Genomic DNA, 22980 nt, shown 5'->3' with positions numbered 1-22980 from the left:
GATGAATATGGGATGATCTCACTCTCAGGCCGAAGTTGAAAAACAAGATTAGAAAAGAAAACACAAGTCGAACCTGAAATGGAATTGGAGTATTACACCAAAGTAAAAGACTCTGGGGTGGGTGGGTGGGTGGGTGGGGAGAATACAGGTCCATGAAAAATGATGAATGAAATAGTGGGGGTTGTATTGTTGAATGGGAATCTGGGGAATGTTATGCATGTAAAAAAAAAAAAAAAAAAAAAAAGAAGTAGAAACGCAAAGCAGAAATTGACTGAGTTTGGAGTATGGCACCAAAGTAAGAAAGCAGAAGTACACTAGAGTTTGCAGTGAGTACCTCCCTAATACTTCCTCTCCACTTTTCCAAGCTTTGGGACCAGGATTGCTCAACAATTTGTTTGGCTTTGTATGTTAACTCTCTTTTCAGTCACCAGGTTCCAGGTGTCATCAGGATGCCGGCCAGACTTCCCTGGATTGAAGACACCACCAATGTGTCCTGGAGCTCAGCTTCCCCAGAGACCCATCCTACTAGGGAAAGAGAGAGGCAGACTGGGAGTATGGACTGACCAGTCAACACCCATGTTCAGCGAGGAAGCAATTACAGAAGCCAGACCTTCTACCTTCTGCAACCCTCAATGACCCTGGGTCCATGCTCCCAGAGGGATAGAGAATGGGAAAGCTATCAGGGGAGGGGGTGGGATATGGAGATTGGGCGGTGGGAATTGTGTGGAGTTGTACCCCTCCTACCCTATGGTTTTGTTAATTAATCCTTTCTTTAATAAAAAATTTAAAAAAAAAAAAAAAAAAAAAAAAAAAAAAAAAAAGGGACTCTTCCTTAAGAATCTGTCAACCCAAGAGAAAGATCTTAGAGATAAGCATCTCTGCCCAAACATTCTGGCATAAGTACTGGGAACAGAGCCCAGGACCTTAGGCAGACAAGTCTTGTGCTCTACCTGCTGAGCCCCCCCGGCCATTATTTCCTTATTTTATTTTTTCCCTTTAATTTCGGATTCAGACAGAGAAGACGCAAGAGATGCCAAATTGCCATCCCACCACTCCTGGCACTTCCTCTGGAGCTATACATAGTGCTCCCATGTGCTGCTGGGGGCTCGAACCTGGGTCTGCCCACAAGATAAAAGCATGTGCTTCACTGAGCAACCTATCTCCCAGCTTCCACTCCCTTTTTTAAATTCACAAGTTGACAGCCAAGAAATATTAGATATTTGAGGAAAGTCACTTAACAAGGAGTATAAAGTCCTAAGAAAAACAAAGGAAGAATTAATATCTACTCAGGGAAAAGAAAACTTCAGATAAAGTATGCCCTTAAAGTTGAGATGGTACTACTTCCAGGAACAAAAACAACAAAGCAGATCTTTCTAAATTCCCACCATTCCCACCACCAGAGTTCTGAATCTCCAGTCTCCCTACTGCAGCCCACCAGTTCCTTTAAGATTTTTTTTTTTAATTTTAAAAATTATCTTTATTTATTGGATAGACACAGTCAGAAATTAAGATGGTAGGGGAGATAGAGAGGGAGAGAGAAAAAGAGACACCTGCAGTACTGCTTCACCACTTGCAAAGCTTTCCCGCTGCAGGTAGGGACTGGGGGCTCAAACCCGGGTCCTTAAGCACTGTAACATATGAGCTCAGGGAGTTGGGCGGTAGCGCTGCTGGTTAAGCGCAAGTGGCACAAAGCGCAAGGATTGGCAAGGATCCCGGTTTGAGCCCCCGGCTCCCCACCTGCAGGGGAGTCCCTTCACAGGTGGTGAAGCAAGTCTGTAGGTGTCTGTCTTTCTCTCTCCGTCTTCCATCCCTCTCTAGTTCTCTCTGTCCTACCTAGTAACAACGACATCAATAACAACAACATAATAACTATAACAACAATGAAAAACTATAGGGGCGACAAAAGGGAAAATAAATATTAAAAAAATTATAGAAAAAAAAAAAAAGAAACATATGCGCTCAACGAGGTGTGCCACCACCGGTCCCTCCCTTAAGGTTGTAGACATGGGCTAGCCATTATTTTTCCACTGTAGTTGTTGCTGCTGTTATTGCTGTCGTTGTTGGATAGGACAGAAAGAAATGGAGAGAGGAGAGGAAGACAGAGATGGGGAGAGAAAAATAGACACCTGCAAACTTCACCGCTTATGAAGCGACTCCCCTGCAGGTAGGGAGCCGGGGCCCCGAACTGGGATCCTTGTGCTTCACACTCTATGTGCTTAGCCTGGTGCGCTACCCCCTATTCATTTTATTTTTTTCACTTTGATACAATAGAGGAATTGGGAGGGGTGGGAGAAAGAGAATGGTAGAGAGAGACATCTGTAGACCTGCTTCACCACTTGTGAAGCTTTCCCCATACCATTGGTATGCATGAGACCCCTTCTGTTTCATTTGGTTTAAATCCCCCCTGCTTAACACTATTCTATTTACATAACAACTTCATTCTATTTACATAACCGCTGTTAACAAGCACCACCCTCCCTCCAGGGCATTAGTGGTTCAGTGATAGAATTCTCGCCTGCTCCTTCTTCTTCTTCTAGCGTTTGCCCTTCTTCCGTAGCCAGTCAACAGCATCAGGTTGAGCCTGATGTAAAGTTTCGAGACCTCCTTTGAATCTGGAGAGGTGGCAGTCGTTGACTATGTGGGTCATAGTCTGTCTGTAGCCGCAGGGGCAGTTCGGGTCGTCTCTGGCTCCCCAGCGATGGAACATAGCGGCGCACCGGCCATGGCCTGTTCGATAGCGATTGAGGAGGGCCCAGTCATAACGTGCTAGGTCAAAGCCAGGTTGACGCTTGCAGGGGTCTGTGATGAGGTGTTTGTTCTTTACCTCAGCTGACTGCCAACTCTGTTTCCAAGAGTCTGGAACAGAGAAGTTCAGTGTAGGCATAGGGGACCAGATTGGGTGACGAGACGTCAAGCGTTGGACAGGGTGGGCGAAGATACCCGCGTATATTGGCAGGTCCGGTCGAGCGTAGACGTGGGAAATGAACTTAGATGATGCCGCATCCTGACGAATATCTGGCGGGGCGATGTTGCTAAGAACTGGCAGCTATGGAACCGGGGTGGAACGGATGGTTCCAGAAATTATCCTCATGGAGGAATATAATTTGGAATCGACCAAATGGACATGGGGGCTACGGAACCATACTGGGGCACAGTATTCTGCAGTGGAATAGCATAATGCCAGAGATGATGATCGTAGTGTGGAAGTACTCATGCCCCATGAGGAGCTGGCCAGTCTTGCAATGATGTTATTCCTTGCGCCCACCTTTGCTGCAGTTTTTATGAGATGTTCGTGAAATGACAGAGTGTGATCGAGAGTAACGCCAAGATAGACCGGCTGGGCTTCATGCCGGATTCTCGTATCGCCAAGCTGCACATTAAGCTCACTCGAGGCCGAGGCATGGTGTAGATGGAAAACAGATGATACCGTTTTTGCAGTGCTAGGGATCAGTCGCCATTTTTTTACAGTAATCAGATATCAGAGACATGTCTTTCGTGAGTATTTCCTTGAGGATGTCGAACTTTGATGCCTGAGTTGCACAGCAGATGTCATCGGTGTAGATGAACTTCCTTGAAGAAGTTTCTGGGAGGTCATTGATGTAAATATTGAATAGCGTAGGAGCCAGAACAGAGCCCTGGGGGAGGCCACTTGAGATCCTCTCCTTGTCACGCTCTGATTTTCACCAGTCACTTTTCTCTCCACCCTCTCTATGTCACATCCTGTTTCCACCCTACTTGGCAAGTATATATAAAGACAACATTGTTCGTTTTAGTAGAGTTTAGCTTAGCTCGGCTTAGATTGTGCTGCGTCCTGCATGAATAAAGAGATACTGCCTACAGCTCAACCATGAGTCCCTGGTCGTCTGTTACCCGCCCGTGAAGCCAGCGCGGCGAAAACAACACATACATGGGCAGCAGGGTCTTAACCCCAGTCCTTGAGCGTGGTAATGTGTGCACTCAACCATGTGAGCCACCACTGGCCCAAGCAAATCAGTTTCTGAAAGTCAGAAGTCCTGTCTCAGCTATGTATAGTGAACTTCTTGTTCTTTTCTGTATGTCCTGTGTTCAGGTTGGTTGAGAATACTCATTTTGTACTACAAATTGTTCTGTTCTGATACATTTCTGAGTGTTGGAGAGAGACCCGTAGAAGTCTTAGAAACTGATAGTACAGGGAGTCGGGCTGTAGCGCAGCAGGTAAAGCACAGGTGGCGCAAAGCGCAAGGACCAGAGTTAAGGATCCTGGTTCAAGCCCGACTCCCCACATGCAGGGGAGTCGCTTCACAAATGGTGAAGCAGGTCTGCGGGTGTCTTTCTTTCCCCTCTCTGTCTTCCCCTCCTCTCTCCATTTCTGTCTTATCCAACAATGACAACAACAATAATAACCACAACAATAAAGCAAGGGCAACAAAAAGGAATAAATAAAAGAAAAGAAAAAGAAACTAGAGTAACAGAGCTAGCCCACTTTTTTTTGAGACTACATATGTTGGGTGGGGAGGTAGCATAATGGTTATGCAAAAAGGCTCTAAGGTCCTAGGTTCAATCCCTGACACTATCATAAGCTCTGGTTTAAAAAATATATGTGTGTGTGTATATTTGCAGCAATATATTAACTTTCTAAATTAAAAATTTTTTTTTAAATTTTCCCTTTTGTTGCCCTTTTTTATTGTTGTAATTGGAGAGAAGAGGGGAAGACAGAGAGGGGGAAAGAAAGATAGGTGAGGAGGGGGGGTTCCAACTGGGAGCCTTATGCTGGTCCTTGCGCTTTGCGCCACCCTGCACTTAACCTGCTGCACTACTGTCTGGCTCCCGAGTCATGACTTTTTTATTTTTATTTATTTTTTATTTATTAATTTTATTTTTGAGAGAGATGCAGAGAGAGACACACAGAGAAACACCAGAGCACTGCTCAGCTCTGGTTTATGGTGGTGCGGGGGATTGAACCTGGGACTTAGGAGCCTCAGGCATGAGAGTCTGTTTGCATAATCATTATGCTGTCCCCCCCCTCCCCCGCCCGAGTCATGACTTTCTATACCAACTTCTCCAGAGTGAATCTTTCTAAATTCTAAGGAAAACCAGTCACATAGCCTTTCCTACTGAGTAGGCTTCTTAGCAGTGCTGACTCTGTTCACATATAGGTAGACTATAAACAGACTTTATCAAAGCCAGCTTACAGTGGTTTCCTCTGGGAGGGAGGGTAGGGAAAAGGAGAGGCATAGAGGCAACTTCTAAGTTATTTCTTTACCTCAGAGATGCTGAAACTTGTTATTGTTATCAAAAATAACAAGCTCTCCAGAGCTCCAGTGTGTGATACAGTCCAGAATTAAAAAAGAAATGTAATTGAAATAATCTACATACCTTGAAGACTTAACTCTGTAGCTCTTTTGAGGTCATCATCTTCTTTCTGTTCCCAAGCCTCCTAGAGAGACAAAAACAAAACCAAGGTCTTTAGAGAGTTACAGATTAAATTTATTTAAGGAGGATAAAGACAGCTGTTCTTAAATTATCTGTTAATGACATGTTCCATTATCTTATGGATACTTGTAATACAACTTTCTAAGGCATGTGGAAAAATTACTTAGCAAACTGCTCTCTTTCTTTTCACCTGACTGACAATACTTGCCATTCTGCAGGGTATAAATACTTTCACCACAGCCAGTTTTAGCTACGAATGTCATGCTGAATGCAGAGAAGCGTGCAGAGTAGTTCCTCCTGAAATGACTATGAGCTGCCTCCAGCATACCACTGACTCTAAGTCAATGAATGACAGCAAGACAGACAGGTATCTCTAGACATGTAAGAAACAGTAGTACCTGGGCGTCGGTAGATAGCATAGTCGGCCTGCGCTACAGGCGGACTCCCTCAAACACTATTTCTGACGATGTCATGTTCAAAGAAATCATAGGAGGGAGTCGGGTGGCAGTGCAGTGGGTTAAATGCACGTGGCGCAAAGCCCAAGGAACAGCTTAAGGATCCCGGTTCGAGCGCCCAGCTCCCCACCTGCAGGGGAGTTGCTTCACAGGTGGTGAAGCAGGTCTGCAGGTGTCTATCTTTCTCTCCCCCTGTCTTCCCCTCCTCTTTCCATTTCTCTCTGTCCTGTCTAAATACATCAATAACAACAACAACAAAAAGGGCAACAAAAGGAAAAAAAAATCATAGGAAAGGATTCATATTGTAATGAACTGACCACAGCAAATACAATGCCTAAAAATATTAATGAAGCAATTATCGTGGTGTATGGGTGCTTCTATAGCTTGCAGAGTCAGTCTGGGCCAGGGATGATCTCCAAGAGACCACTCTACCTTAGCCCAAGATGAAACATACTAACAGGCGGTGAACAAAACATTTCACTACACTTTAATTGAAAATCTGAAAAAACCATCAATGTTCCTGTTCTGTTTCAAACATAAGGCAAAGCCCCACCAAACAAGCTTTTTATTTTTTTGGCCCCAGAGTTTGAGCACCTGCATTATTCCATCATTTCCTGGTATAATTTTTTCCCCCACTGCTTATGAAGCTTCCCCTTTGCTTGGTGCTCCCATGTGGTGGTTCTTTGAATCCAGGTTCTCATGCATGGTAAGGTGTACACTCTACCAAGAGAGCTGTCTCCTAGATCCTTTGGTTTTTAAGTGGTCAGTGACTTGCCGTAAGTAAGTCAATCAAGAAACATGCTTGACACAGGTTAGAAACTGTTATTGTTCTACTTCTTGGGAAAGACAGGCCTAGGAAAAACAAACAAACAGAAACAGTGGCAGCATCTCTTACTTGCTCCTGAAGGCTCTGAGCCAAAGCCTGCTGCAGCTCTTGCTCTTCTCTTTCACGCTCCATATCATACTGTTGGAGCCAGTCAACCTCTCCTTGAGATCCTTCTGGAGTTTTGTTTTCTTTATTCTCGTCACAATCTTTAGTTATCTCAGTGAAACTGGCAGGATCTGAAGAAGAACACAGCATAACTGGGAAATCCCCTCGAGTAAATACAATCTCTATCTAGGCTAGAGTGACATCTACTGTATAGAGAGTAATTTATTCCAACCCCAAACATAACTTGCTTGGGACAATTTCATCTTACTACATCCAGATTAAGGTTTCTCAGTAGCAATACTAGTAACTAGCAAATTTTGGGTGGGAAAGATTTTTATATTATGTTTAACAATAGCTCTTGCCTATACTTAGGAGGTGTCAGAAGTATCCTCTCTCTCTCTCATAGATGTGACAACCAAAAATGACAAACTTTGCTGAATGTCCGCTAAGGGACAAATATCTAAAGCAATGGTTTTGAAACTTAACCAGTCAGCAGAAACATACTATCTGTGAAGTAGGTGTGTGTGTGTATCACATGACCAAGTGCCAGAGATATTATTTCAAGTAAATAAGAATTGCTAGAATGATTAACATTGAAACTTTCCCATTTATTACGCTGCTTATCAAATGATTATGTTTTCACATTATCAAATAAGTCTTGTGATTCTGTGAGTAGAGTTTCAGACTTACTCAAAATTTCATATATGGAGAATCAGTTTTCTACTCACTACCCCCTGGGCTGCTAAATGATACATTCTTTTCGATGCTTACAAAAGTTTGGTTTAAACTCTCAATCAGCAAATAGTTAAAACTTTCATTTAAAAGTATTTGTTGGGGGACAGGTAATAACACACCAGGTTAAGTGCACACAGTGCAAAGCACAAGGATCCGTGTAAGGATCCCGGTTTGAGCCCCTGGCTCCTCATCTGCGGGGTGGTTGCTTCGCGGTGAAGCAGGTCTATAGGTGTCTATCTTTCTCTCTCTCCCCTTCTCTATCTTCCCTTCCTCTCTCAATTTCTCTCTGTCCTATCCAACAACGACAACAGAAATGGAAAAAATGGCTGCCAGGAGCAGTAGATTTGTAGAGTCCCAACATAAATATAGATATTTGTCCCTTAGCGGGCATTCAGCAAAGTTTGCCATTTTTGGTTGTCACATCTATGAGGGAGAGAGGACACTTCTAGTACTTACAAGGATAGGCAAGAGCTGTTGCTAAACACAATATAAAAATATTTCCCACCCAAAATGTTACTAGTATTACTACAGAGAAACCCTAATCTGGATGTAGTAAGATGAAATTGTTAATTGCTAGAGGAAAAAAAATTTTTTTTTTTTGCTGGAGGCAAAATATATATTTGTTAATGGAACAGAGAAAGAGAGAGAGTAGAAGCACTCTGACACATGGGATGCGGTGACTGATCTTGGGATTCTGTGCTTCAGAGTCCAAAAGTTTATCTGTTATGTCACCTCACAGGCTGCTAGTTATAATTTTTAAAATTGGACTGCATTGTTGACTATTTACCAGTAAGACTGATAAACAATATTCATCACAAGAGAATAAAAAAAATCAGGATATATTACATACAAGCAGCAGCATGATATCAATTATACACACACACACACACACACACACACACACACAGTCAATGATGTTTTCTTGTCTTCCATTTTTGGAGAAACAGTCACAGCTTGCAAAGTGCCCCTCTGAAACCTGGCCCTTTGGCGGTAGCTTACCAGACCAGGAATGAGTATCTGAGTCAGCCAATTCAATCACTTTTGGAATTCTGGAACTGAGGCAATCAAAGCTAGCTGAGCTTGAAGATTTTAAGTGGCAGAAAGATTTAGGAGTTATTTTCTGGCATGAGATGAATATTTCTATCCTTATCACAATATTCTTGTTAAAAAGTACAATTTTTCTTGCTTCCAGGGTTATCGCTGAGGTTCCGTGCCGGCACTTTGAATCTACTGCTCCTGGAGGCCATTTTTTTCCATTTTATTGGACAGAGAGTGTTGGGAGCAGCGTTCAAGGTAAACCTCTTACCTCCAGGATTATTGCTGAGGCTCAGTGCCAGCACTCTGAATCTACTGCTCCTGGAGGCCATTTTTTCCATTTTATTGGACAGAGAGAAACTGAGAGGGGGAGTCGGAGAAGGGGCTACTGCTCAGCCCCCCAAAATACAATTTTTCATAACAAGCAATTTCCATGCACGAATCCATGGGTTTGGGCCCAGCACTATACAGGGATAGTGTGGTGCTCTGGTCTGTTTGACAATTTAAAAAAATGTTTTAACACATATCATGGTACCTTGTATAATCCTGTATCTACATTAAAAATCTGTATAGAAGAAAACAGGTCAACAAAGTTCATGCTTGAAAGTCCAAGGCCCTACCTACTGTGCTCCCCACCTCCCTGTAATAATTTTAAACATAAAAATCTTTAGCAGTCTGGGAGGTCGTGCTGTAGATAAACTGTTGGACTCTGAAGCACGAGGTTATGAGTTCAATCCCTGGCAGTGCATGTATCTGAGTGATGTCTGAGTCTCTTTCATCTCTCATTAATAAACAAATAAAATCTTAAAAAAAAAACAAAGCCCAACTCCTACACATGGCTTTAGGCCAGGTGAGCTCTGGAGAGAGCATTTAACCTTCTGGTCAGAGCCGGTCACAGCCTTTGTTCTTCACTCTTGACACTGCTCCAGTCACGCTCATCATCCTGAACTTCTGTTTTTCAATCTCAACTTTTTTAAAGGTCTACTAACTTGCCATGACCTTTGTCAAATTTGGGGCTTTGTACACATTCTTCCTCTGGGCAGTCATGTAGACAATACAACCTTACTAATGGCAAGTTAAATCTTTGTTTTTTGTTTTTTTTTAAATTTTTATTGGAGGGTTAATGTTTTATAGTCAACAGTAAATACAGTAGTTTGTACATGCATAATATTTCCCAGTTTTCCACATAATAATACAATCCCCACTAGGTCCTCTGGCAAGTTAAATCTTAATCAGTCAGGCAGTGGGAAAAGAGATCAACTGGTAGAATGTCATTTTCATGCCTTTGGTTCCTGATTCAATCCCTGGAGCACTATACGGCTTGTCTCTTTGTCTCTCCTCTCTCTACTTTATGTAAAACTCTCTAATGCTAAAAAGCAAACAAACAACTTAAGTCGTCTTCCAGACCCTCATCACTGATTCCCGAGACAGCTAATTTCTTTTTTTTTTTTTTGTCTTGTAGATTCTTTTTTTTTAATTTTTATTTATAAAAAGGAAACACTGACAAAACCATAAGATAAGAGGGGTACAACTTTGCACAATTCCCACCACCAGTAAAATAAATAAATAAATAATAAAAAAGTTTAAAACTAATCAACCCTTACAATTATGAGAGATTTAAATTATTGTTGGGGTCAGAAGAAAGCTAACTGGGTAGGGTGCCTGCCTTGCCATATGCAAGACTCAAACTTGAGTCCCAGCACCACATAGGATGAGGTTATAGCACTAGGGGCAACTCTGGGGCTGTGGTCTCACTCTATCTGAATGAAAAAGAATGGTGAAAATCACACATGTGCAAAGCTCCAATGTGTCATAAACAAATAAATAAAGTGAGCCAGCCAGTCAGCCAGCCAACCCGCCAGGGATCAAGACAAGGAGTCCACACACACAAGTTGTGCAGTCCGCCAGCTGAGCCATTTCATAAGGCTCTGAAAAAGGCTACCTGCTAAAAATAATGAAATTCTCACTAGTGAAATGATCTAAGACATGGGATTTACTCTTGAATGGGAAGGAGTGGGGTCTGGAAAAGTAATCTAGATAGTTGAAACAAAACTGTTATTTTAATTTTTTTTTTTTCAAACCAAAACACTGATTAGTTCTAGCTGATGGTGGTGAGGGGGACTGAATCTGGGACTTCAGAGCCTCAGGCATGAGTCTCTTCACATAACCATTATTATATGTCAATCGATCCCCACCAAATTATTTTATTTAATTTTTTTAGACTTAAAATTTTTAAATATTTATTTATTTATTGGAGACAGCCAGAAATTGAAATGCAAAGGGGTAAAAGAGAGACACCTATAATGCTGCTTCACCACTCATAAAGTGTGCCCCTTGCAGGTGGGGAGTGGGGGCTCGAACCCAGATCCTTACACACTGCAACTTGTGCGCTCAACCAGACTGCACCATCACCCAACCCTGTAACAAAACCCTTTGCCACCTGATAATTACTGAAACCAGATGATGGGTTTCAAGGGGGAAAGTTCATTATATTCATCTTCCCAGTGCCTTTCATCTAAGTTTGTTGTTGTTGTCTTTCAAGGCAGTAACAGCAAACTGTAGGAGAAGCAGTCTTTTAGATTTTAAGTTAACAGTTAAAACATGAATGGACCCCCAAGTAAAATGGATGGCAGGAATACTATGTTTGTATTGGGTTCAATTCCCAGCACCAGATGGAGCAGTATGGCCAGCACCAAAAGAATTACATGGATGGTGGAACAGTGCTTTAGTTTAGTGTCTCTCTTTCTAAGCACATATTGTTATAGTTATTATTGTTGTCATTGTTGTTGGATAGGACAGAGAGAAATGGAGAGAGGAGGGGGAAGACAGAGGGGGGAGAGAAAGATAGACACCTGCAGACCTGTTTCACCACTTGTGAAGTGACTCCCCTACAGGTGGGGAGCCAAGGCTTGAACCGGGATCCTTATGCCGGTCTTTGTGCTTTGTGCCACCTGCACTTAACCCGCTGCGCTACAGCCTGACTCCCAAGTGGTGGAGCACAGCTACAGGAGTCTTTCTGGCTCTCTCTTTTTTTTTAAACCAGAGCACTGATCAGCTCTGGCTAATGGTGGTACAGGGGCTTGAACCTGGGATATTGGAGCCTCAGGAATGAGAGTTTCTTTGTATAACCATTATGCTATTTACCCCTGCTCTTTTTTTTCTTTTTCTTTTTATGTTTAAAAAGACACATATTATTTATCAGCTTTGTTATCTAGATCCATCTCACCTGCTGTCATTTAGAAACTATCTGTCACTGTAAGACTGGAATAGTTAACCCCTGGTAAGATGATAAGTCATCTTCGTTGAACCTACCTGGCTCTGTGATTGTTTTGGGCTTGTCAATATCCATAGGTTCTGGGTTTTCAGGCATTTCTTGAATATCATCTTCTGCAAATCCGGTATCTGGGCTGCTGGTTGGTTTATCATCATCATCATGACTCAGAGACGGTGAAGTTTCTCTCTTACTTATCTCTAAGACAGCTGCTAGAAGCTCTTCCTCACTCATTCCATCAAAGCCTGAGTTTTCCAGTTCAGACTTATCAGGCTCTATCCTGCATGGTTTGGCATCCTGAAGAAGAGAGCTACTGTTAGAGGAAATCAGAATACCTACAAACACTGCCATCTTTGAACTTAAAATGACTATTTCTTTTTCTTTTTTTTTAAAGATTTTTTATTTATTTATGAGAAAGATAGGAGGAGAGAGAGAAAGAACCAGACATCACTCTGGCACTTGTGCTGCCAGGGATCAAACTCGGCACCTCATGCTTGAGAGTCCAAAGCTTTATCACTGTGCCACCTCCCGGACCACAAAATGACTTTGTTTCTAAAAAGTTCCCTTTCACTGATACTTTGAGTCACCTAACAATCCATAACATATAAACTCACTGGAACACCTAATCTTTTAAAAATGTCGATCACTATTAAATCATTAATAAAAAAAAAAGGATAAATATATATATAAATAAGCTAACTTTACTGATGATAAGTGTTAAGGATGTTCTTTGTAATTGGAAAATATACAAGTAAAGCAAATTCATTCCAATTCCATCACTCAGAAGCAATTATGTGTATATTTTCTTCCAGATGAGCAAACAATAAGTACACTGCAAATATGCTGTCACTACACGTGACACTTGTTTTTAAATGTTGGTAGGCCTGACCCATTTCTTTAGTAAATGAGAAAAAAAACCACACCAGGATTATGTAGATATTCAAAATTTATTTTCTAAATAATTTTTATTTCTAGAAGAATTTCTGGTCCTCATTCAAGGTTAAGGAAAAAATGGGAATGAAGTTAGAACAGCAATTAACTATCAAAACAATTGCCTTACCAAAAGGAAGGCTCAAAATAAAACAATTACATGGCTGGTGTGAACTTTTAAAAACTTCTTTATCTTCAAAGTATTACTTATCATGAAGTGTCAAAGTAGATGATGGATATATGCTTTCACATACACTAGCTATACCTCGCACAGTGTTAAGTTTGTTGAAGCTGGCAACTAAAATGCTTTGTTTTGTGGCACTGGGATGATGGCTTGTAATATGTGAAGTCCTGATTTTGACCCCTGGCATCACTGGTCCTTTCTCTCTCACTCGTAAGGTAAAATAAATAAATATACATATTTTTAAAAAGGGTCTCTGTTGGGTTGTATAGTCAGACAACACAAATCTGTCAGACACTATGTTAATGAGAAACAACTTACTTTTTCCACGTCTTCCTGATGCTGCTCACTACCTGAAATTTCACAAAGTCTTTGGCTGAGGGCCAAAGAGCGTTTTAGCTCATCCTCACTGTCTGAATCGAGGCATAAAGCCAAGTTCTTGGATTTGATGTTGAAATTCCTGTAATTTAAGAATAAACAAAAAAGCATATAAGTCTGATAAACAATCACTTGTCCTTATTAGTCTTTTGATGTTAAATACCAAAATAAAACAAAAAGCTTTTCCATTATGGAAAGTGATATAACAGATAAAGTAAAAGATATAACCAAAGAGGTATTTAAGCATTACCTTTGCCCCACTTCAAAAGAGCCATGCTTTGAAAAATAGACAACTCTTAAGCTATTATATCAGTAAACCAATCACTTTGTGCCTTTTTTCTTTTAATGATCAACCCCAAAGAAGTTTGTTAATATATTTATAAAGCAAGTACTCTATTGCATGCATGCAGACATAGCGATGAATGTTTCTGACAATAGAGTGCATGAGTTTTAATTCTTGATCTTTTAAGTAATGACCCATGCACTTTAGAATTAACAGTAACATTCCACTTATCCAATTATATGTAGGCCAGACTTCTGGCAACCTCTACCTTCCTGAACAAAAGCAAATGTAAGAAAAAAAGTTTTCAGAGGAAGGCAATAGTTATAAAGCCCAATATACTTTGCAAAGGGATATTTTCTTTCCCAGAAGTGATTTATAAAATAATGTAGCAAGTTCATCAAGAAATGAGAGCTAAGAAATGAGAGAGAATAACCATAAAAAAAAAAAAGCAACAGATAAGTATAAGGTCATTTAGTGTAAAGATAAATTGTCTTGAAATAATGAGAGCCTCAGATGGCATTATCACATTAAAAAGCAATGTAAGACCTGATACTAATGCTTATTCTAGGTCGTCACAATATTTATCTTCAGCAGATTTTATTAAAGAATATAAGTAATTCTATAGAATTTTAAGGCATATGACCACTTAAAGTGATTAAGTTTTTAAAAAGATCAATGAATGCTTTAAAAGAAAACTTTTGGTTATATAAAAATTCATTTATGTGCAATATCATTCTACAATGATACCAGATAAGTAAGGTGTTACTGTGTTGTCCTCTAAGTGAACTGAAAATAAACTAAAGAGAAAAGTGGTAAGGGTCAAAGAGCACAAACTTTCTTTGATGGAAGTTAACATATATCTGTATGTTATATTAAAAAAATAAAATGAAAATTAGAAAAATGTAATTTAAATGTGAAAATTGTAAAGAAAAGATAGGATGATAGAAGAGGCCACAATGGAAGTCAGGAAGAGTGTGCAGCAATGTAGATCAAAGAAAAGAGGCAAGTGGTCAGTCCAAATAGAGTCTGTGGTTGAGAGAGGTCAGGATATCACTGTAATCCAGCCTGAACACTTGAATAGCCTCCCATTATATGTTCAAAAGGGTTTTTAGTGTAACTTAGAAGGAGCCAATTAGCCATCTTAATTCCTCATTTCTGATTTCATGCTTACCAAGCAAAACTGAACATATTAATTTGATTATCCATGTAAATGTTTTGCTGAAAGGCAACTCCTGGTCACTACTACACCAGGGTCAAATGTGACAAAGGACACTGTAGAAGAACCCATGGAATTTGGTTCACTCATAACTCAGCCTCTTTTAAGTTTGATCGGCATGACAGGTCTTCTAGGGCCTAATCATCCTTTATTGAACAATTCTCAAATTCTCATACCAGAAGACCTTAGAGAACAGATGACCATGCCAAATATAATGAAGCCCAATGAAACCATCTCTTTCTTGAAACTATAGTGATCTGGTACATAAAGAGTGCATTCCATTAATAATTACTATATTCACAGAAGGCAGCTTGCCTGTAGCAATGAAAAATATTCATCCTGTAAATGCATCACTTGCTCACTTTCTAAGCAGCCAAGTGGTATTGCTCATTTGTATCTTGAGAACGGGCAAGAGTATTCATATCGGTACCATTTCAGATTTCTAGTCATGTTAGTCATCTGGTTTTAAATGCACTGAAAAATAATTAACAGGAGGAAAAGAAAATAGCAGTTCCCAAATGTCATTTTATGGTTATATAAGTCCCCACCCCAAGTCATTATACAACAAAAGTGTCTCCTTTCTAAAAGTACTTTGGAACATCAACTTTTTGGAAAAACTAATTTTAGAGACAAATGACAACCAAGTCATTTAGAATTGTCTAATCAGGAACTGTGGCTCTAGTTCAATCAGAGAGGAGGAACATTTTATTTATACATACATATATATATATATATATATATATATATATATATATATATATATATATATATATATATAAATCTTTGCTTTCCTCCATGAGCAAACTTTTGGTCTTAAGCAAAAACAAAACAAACAAACAAAACAAAAAAAACCCCACAAAACATTTGTAGACTAGTGACATTCCATCGTGTGTTTTTCTGTCTCCTTCTGAATAGCTCAATGTCTAAATTACTCAATATCTAAATACAGTATCTAAGACCAGAAGTCACAGAAAGCTAGTAAGGGGTAAAAAGGTATTTTGAGATTATGCCTATCTTTGAGGAATGATTCCGTATACCAAGAAGGGTTATATCTTTAATCATTAAACTCATTATCAATTTATAGAGCTGCATGATGAAAACATTAAAAACTTGAGATCATCAGAACTTGCTTCACTGTTAAAAACATGTTATACCCTACTTCCAAGTAGACCGAGAAAAGTTCTTAAGTATGGTAATAGAGAGCAGTTATCATGCAAAAAGAGAAACAATAAAGAAATGGGGGGATAATAATCCTGGAAATTAGGGCAAGCCAAATCCTTAAAAATACAAATTTGGGGTATACGAGAAATATAACTCACTTTGAAGGTGTAGAAGGGCTGGTGACGCAGGAATTCACCATTTGAGAGGCTTTCAATGGTCTAGAACTATCAGAAAATTAGAAAATATATAATGTATATAATTACATTATTTAAAAAAGTATATGTTTATAAAGTGAATTATTCTGTACTATATCCTTTTATGTATCTTCTTGAAAAAGCAATTATAATATATTTTTAGCAACAGAGGCCAAAAGAGAAAATACTATCTCAATAAACAGGATTGCATGGGGAGATGGCTCAGCTGGTAGAGTGGAATTCTCTGCATGTGTGAAGCCCCAAGTTCTATTCCTAGGTTCACTCCTCATATGACAGAGAGGCTTTGGCCACTCTCTTCTTTTTCCCTGTTATTTATCTACCATCAAATAAACAGGATTGGAACTGAAATAAAATGTAATGCATATGAAAAGAACAACTTGAAAAAAATTACCTGGTTTCAATGTTTCATTTTAGGCAATAAAATAATAGCTCTCATTTATTGAAGACTTAATAGATGTCAGGAACTGTACTAAGAACTCACATGTATTACCTCATTTACTGTACACAAACACTTTATTATTCCATCCAGACTGGTCAAGCAATTTTATCAGACAACCTGGCTTTAGTGTAAAAAGGTAGAGTCTATACTGATGGCTATAATATAGTACTACTGTCAGAAAGAAGAATGACTCTGCCAGCAGAGTAAAAACATCTATTCCACAGAAAGTCCATGAGAGAAAATCTAGACACCCTAAGGTACACATCTTTATTAGTAGTGTACACTTAGACCACAGAGTATATGCTTCGTCAGTACAAGGGGAACTGCATTATACAAACTTCCATCAGTCTTCTTCACTTTCTGAAATGTTTATTATCCACCTTACTCAAGAGACCTTGCCCTTTTAACCTCAAGTCTTTTCTGTAAAACCTCTAAAATCTTTTAACTTTTAAATTAGTAATTTAGTATTGGTTGAAAAATTTATAAGATAACAGGAGCATAATTCCATACAGTTCCCACCACCAGAATTTTGTGTCCCCATCCCACTCCAGTGGAAACTGCAGTAGTCCTCCCCAGGTCACAGATAAGGGTTGACTATCTATCTGTATCTTGGCCATTTTTATTTACTTCTACAGGCCTACCTTCACTTCTTTTCTTTTTTTTTAATATATTTTAATTTATTTATTCCCTTTTGTTGCCCTTGTTTTATTGTTGTAGTTATTATTGTTGTTGCTGATGTCGTTGTTGGATAGGACTGAGAGAAATGGAGAGAAGAGGGGAAGACAGAGGGAGAGAGAAAGTTAGACACCTGCAGACCTACTTCGCCGCTTGTGAAGCGACTCCCTGGGATCCTTAGGCTGGTCTTTGTGTTTTGTGCCACCTGTACTTAACCCCTACACTTAACCCGCTGCACTACCGCCTGACTCCCTTTCACTTCTTTTCTAAGTCACACCTACACCTATTAATACTTCCAAATGCCCTTTTTTCTCCTTCACCCTCAGATGCGAAATAGCGCCTGACTTCTTTTGATGTTTCCCAAATTCGCTTCCCTTTCAGTGATAAACCTCTAAATCTTTTACATCTCTACAGTTTTAGCATTTTATGATTCTTCCTAATTAGTGTTAAGTGTAAAAAAGAACTACAATATATGGCTCCAAAGTAACAAACGTGTAGACGAAATTCAGAGAAATTCTAAAGTTTTTCTAGTACCTAAGATGAAGCAAATTCAAATTCAAAAACAAAGGTCAAGTTTCCTAGGAGCCACTGAAATTCTTAACTAGCACTGGTGATAATACATGTCATAAAGACACAATATAGAGAGGACTTGTGGCAGGGCATCTGGTAGGGCCCTTGCATTACAATGCTTTGAGGACCAGGTGCAAGCTTCCAGTCCCCACCTGTAGGGGGGAGCTTCACAAGTGATGAAGCAGATCTATAGGTGTCTTTCTCCTTCTTAACTTCTTTCCCTCTTAAAAAAAAAAAAAGCCACCAGGAGTAGTAGATTTGTTGTGCAGGCATAAAGTCCCAGCAACAATCCTGGTGACAAACAGGAAAAAAAGAAACCAAGAAAAAAGAAAAATTAAATAAATAAAGGCATAATATATTTGGGCCCACACTTTCTAAAACACACAATCATTATGAAAGTTAACTAATGCACTTGGAACAATCTTATACTATTTGACTCACTTATGTCAGTCAGGTAGTAATTTAAACACTGAAACCACCAAAACAAAGAAAATTAAAGTTTCTTTCTTGTGATTTTACCTTGAATCACATTATCTTACTCAGCTATGAAACATTCTACTTCAAAAGGGAAGGTAAAGAGATTTGTTTTTAAGAACTTACATTGCCATGTGTGCATTCCAACCAAGAGTGAAGGGTGGTTTTGTGTTTTCAGTGCAATGAGATGACAGGGTCAGGTATCGTGGAATGATGACTTGCTGTCCAACCTTGTTGTTAAGTGAGAGAGCGACATTGAAGCTGTATCGTTTCAAATGAAGAATAAGGACCCTGAAAACATGAAATGAGACATTACTACTTCATAGCAAGAGGTAAATTGCTTTTATGTAAAAAGAAATCACTATATCTAACAACAGTAAACAGTTCTTGAATGGAAGAATATACTTGGCCTTGTTAAGGACCCGTAAAACACATGTACTGAGGTGGCAGGCATCATGCTAAAAACTCAGATCACACCTCTGTGCATGTACATACACATACATACATACAGTTACCCATATTAATCATTAGACAATGAATATCATGGTCATATTAAGTGAGATAATCTCAAGAAGGCTTTCTGACTTTCTTCTAGTTCATGTCCAGTTCTCTTCCCTAGTCCTTATTTATATTCAATTAATATTAATTAATGGGCAAGCTAATATGTACTGACTGAAATATTTGTTTTTAAGTTGTTCTCTTATGAGAAAGAGAAAGACCCAGCAGAGCAGAGCACCATTGTCATTATAGTGCCAGTGACTAAACCCGGGGCCTCACACACACCAGAGGTACACTGTACTTGCTGAGTCATCTTCTTAGTAGTGAAAATGACAAAATTTTAAATGTTGTTATTGGTACTGGGTCAAATCTCTATTTACTTGATGTTATAAAGTTTACAAACAAAAATAAAACTAGGTATTAGTCACCAAAAGTTAATTAGAATGCTAAGCACCCTTTAGATTTGATAGTAAACACTGGTTTGCAAATAATTCAACAAGGAAGACAACATAATGGTTATGCAAAAAGACTTTCTGACCTGAGGCACCACCAGAAACAAGAACTGAGAAGTGCTCTGGCGTCTTGTTAGCTCTCATTCAAATTAGATAAATAAAACATTACAAAAGAAGAAGAAGAAAGCAGTCTTAGTTCAGTAGCACTTTCTCTGAAGAAAGCTGAGAGGAAAAAAAAAAAAAAACTAAAAAAAGTTTTACAAAACATATGTACCAATCACAAGTTGTGGTCTGGAAAGGTTTGCAGTTCCACAGGAATAATCCTTTAGTTACTACTGCAATACTATGGCAACCTTTTCACTTCTGTTATGGGATATAATCTCTGCCTGCCCAATGAACTAAATATTGGGTTATCAGAAAACTCCTATGACATATTTTTTTCTATGTAAGGATATGTCATGACTTTTCTGACAATCCAATATATTTCAGAGAAGAATAGAATTATTTATTTATTTATTTATTCCCTTTTGTTGCCCTTGTTGTTTTATTGTTGTAGTTATTATTGTTGTCGTTGTTGGATAGGACAGAGAGAAATGGAGAGAGGAGGGGAAGACAGAGAGGGGGAGAGAAAGATAGACACCTGCAGACCTGCTTCACCGCCTGTGATGCAACTCCCCTGCAGGTGGGGAGCTGGGGCTCGAACCGGGATCCTTATGCCGGTCCTTGTACTTTGCACCACCTGCGCTTAACCCGCTGTGCTACAGCCCGACTCCCAGAAGAACAGAATTTAAAAAGCTTAATTCTAAGCGAAATAATGTCCTTTATGAAAAACTATTTTCTTTCTTACCATTTATACCTTCAACGTGACAGGCTTGAGAATTTATAAATTCAAGTTATCAACTGTACTTCTTTTTAAAAAGTGTGCTGAAATTTATAACTTTCTTTAAAAATTAATTTACTTGTTAAGACAGACTGTTAAGCCTCAGCGTGTAAAGTTACTTGGGATACAACTTGGGCCTCATGCATGCAAGTCCTAAGTTGTCTCTCAAGCTATGACCTTCTTCACAGTAACTTGAGAATAAATGGATTCAATTGATGAAAATAAACTCAAACTAATGTCTAGTATTTTTTTTAAAATCTAAAATAATCCTGCCAAAACAAAAGGTAATCAGAAACGCAGATGATTAAAAAAAAAAATCGTTAATCATGGGGTCACATGGGGTCCAACCAGTTAAACACACATATTATCATGTGCAAGGACCGGAGTTCAAGCCCCCACTCCCCAGCTGTAGGGGGCACTTCACTAATGGTGAAGCAGGTCTGCAGGTTTTATCTTCCCTACCCTCTCAATTTCTCTCTGTCCTATCAAGTATTATAACAGAAATGGAAAAAAGGTCACAAAGAAATCATAGACTTGTAGTGCCAGCACCAAGCTTCAAGCATAACCCTGGTGGCAATAAATACTTAAAACAAAAAATAATCTGTAAAATTATAGATTGAAAATGAACAGATTTAAAAGTTTTATGGGGGGGGGGGTAAGGCACAGCAGCGGTGCATCTGGTTAAGTGCACACGTTGGATACCAAGCCCAAGGACATGGATTTGAGCCTTGGCTCCTCACCGGCAAGGGAGAAGCTTCACAAGTGTTGAAGCAGGTCTGCAGGTGTCTGTCTCCCTATCACCATACCCCTCTTAAATTCTCTCTTGTCAAATAAAAATAAATAAATATTTATTTATATATATATATAAAGACTGCCGAGAGCAGTGGACCCATCATGTAGGCACTAAACACAGCAATAACAGTGGCAGTTTAAAAAGTCAGGTCCTTCATGAATAAAAGTAGACTGACTTTGAATACTGAAATGAACAAAAACAGAGCAAGTCCAATAACTAAGATCTGTGATATAAAGGCTTCGGTTTCACTTAAGCTTGAGAAATTAACCTTTAGTACAACCAACCTACCAGAAAAAAAAAGAAGAAAAACAAGGAAAAATATCTTTTAGTGTTTTTTTTTCACTTAAAAAAACCATTGAACAATTAGTGAAAAAAAAGGGGGAGATTTAGTTTGCCTGATTGAACAAGTAATATTTAAATTTTACATGGTTTCTTTAATTAATGATAGTTCGTTAACAATCATTTCTGCATTAAGATTTTTTTTCCCCAACCTCCTCTCTCAATATAGAAATAGAAAAGAAGCAATCTATGAAATAAAAAATACAGATCCTGGTCAACATAATATGCTACCATGATTACAAAGTCATTTGGAAGTTTATTGTCTAGAAATAAGTGGACTATAGAATGTACACAAACTATTCTCTAGAGGACAGGTTCCAGAAACTTCACACTTACTCATAGAAAAAAATACAGCTAATAAAACAAAGTACTGTACTCTACAGGCAAAGTGCCGTATAAATATTTAATGTTAATAATGACCTGGCTTGTGGTTGCCTTCTATTCTTGGAAAAAACTAAAAGCTATCTTACAACCACATTCTAATTATTCTAACTTATTGGCTTTGCATCTGTTTATAAAGAGCTAGTACAGAGTAAGTTAATTTTATTCATAATTCAGAAAAATTGTCTTCCGAGTACAGGAAAATTAGACAAATGTACAAAGTATAGAGAATTACTCCTATTTCATATATGTTTATATGTCTGTAGCAGATTCTTAGAGAAGACCTGTGACAAGAACAGGAGACTACAGCCCAATCAATACATGACAACTAACTACAACTAAACGTTATCACTACTGATTAAAAATCTACCAGTTAATCCATATCACTATTCTAAAGTTACACTATCTTCTTGGGGTTCTCAAGAGTCCCTTACCTCTTCAAAACTTCAAATATTCTTCCTCTCTCATTTAAGAGTATTTTAGCTTCCCATCCTCTACCCTCTTCATATCTCAGCTTTGCTTTTGCTTTATCAATCCACTCTGGCAAACTTCACTTATTCAAGATTTGTACTTTGCAGAAGATAAGTGATGTTGCTGAGGAGGTTGTTCAGTGGGCAAGTGCAGGAACTGCATGCTGGAGAATCTGGGTCAGATCTCCAGCAGCACTTACGTCAGAGCAGTATTCTGATCTCTCTCAGAAAATAGATGAGTGAGAAAGAGAAAGTGAAGGGCGTTCATTTTACCTGGGCAGCCTGTTAAATTTGTGCCTGACAAGAGCACACTTCCCGCCACACTTCTCACAGGAATACTCAAGTTCTTCCGCCTTTAATACAGATGAGGGAAAAACAAAGAAGTATAAAATTTAATCTGTGTTGCCCTGTTAATACTATATTTTTTCTTGTGTTTTAGCTTCTGATCTTATTTTTCAACTTCTGCCTGTCCTGTTAATACTATTAACCTATAGTCATTAGTGAAATGACAACCCCAAACAGCTTAAATGTTGTGTCTAGAGTCATAAACCTTACCAGAGTAAGGGCAAATTGTTGAAATATAGCTATATGACTTCCCAGAATGACTAATTTCCTTTTATGCCAAAGAACCTTCTCAGTTTATGGTACTAAGTAGCGTCTAAAGTAGGAGATTTCCAACTTTCTCCCCATGACTGACGAGAGTATGTCCAGATTAAAAAAAAAATTTTTTTTTTTGACTCCCTTTTGTTTCCCTTGTTGTTTTATTGTTGTAGTTATTGATGTCATCATTGTTGGATAGGACAGAG

At 38.9% G+C, this 22980-nt stretch overlaps 1 protein-coding gene across 5 annotated transcripts in view; it reads right to left on the bottom strand.

Annotated features, from left to right (window-relative positions):
- USP37 (ubiquitin specific peptidase 37) overlaps window positions 1–22980 on the bottom strand; it is an 83133-nt gene that overhangs the window by 14585 nt on the left and 45568 nt on the right. For 4 of the 5 annotated variants that reach the window (XR_009550637.1, XM_060193892.1, XM_060193891.1 and 1 more), the window contains 7 exons: window positions 22448–22527; window positions 18488–18652; window positions 16147–16212; window positions 13272–13410; window positions 11881–12136; window positions 6763–6929; window positions 5356–5416 (listed from right to left, as the gene is read on the bottom strand). Coding sequence is in view for 4 of the 5 variants with exons in the window: in XM_060193892.1 (XP_060049875.1) it covers window positions 5356–5416; window positions 6763–6929; window positions 11881–12136; window positions 13272–13410; window positions 16147–16212; window positions 18488–18652; window positions 22448–22527 (934 nt within the window). In the remaining variant the exon portion in view is untranslated. The remainder of the gene's footprint in view (window positions 1–5355; window positions 5417–6762; window positions 6930–11880; window positions 12137–13271; window positions 13411–16146; window positions 16213–18487; window positions 18653–22447; window positions 22528–22980) is intronic. The other variant, XM_060193893.1, reaches the window with a different exon arrangement.

The sequence above is a fragment of the Erinaceus europaeus genome, chromosome 7, assembly GCF_950295315.1.
Source record: "Erinaceus europaeus chromosome 7, mEriEur2.1, whole genome shotgun sequence".
NCBI lineage: Eukaryota > Metazoa > Chordata > Mammalia > Eulipotyphla > Erinaceidae > Erinaceus > Erinaceus europaeus.
The sequence above is the reverse complement of the archived record's forward strand: the minus strand, read 5'-3'. Positions and strand labels throughout refer to the sequence as shown.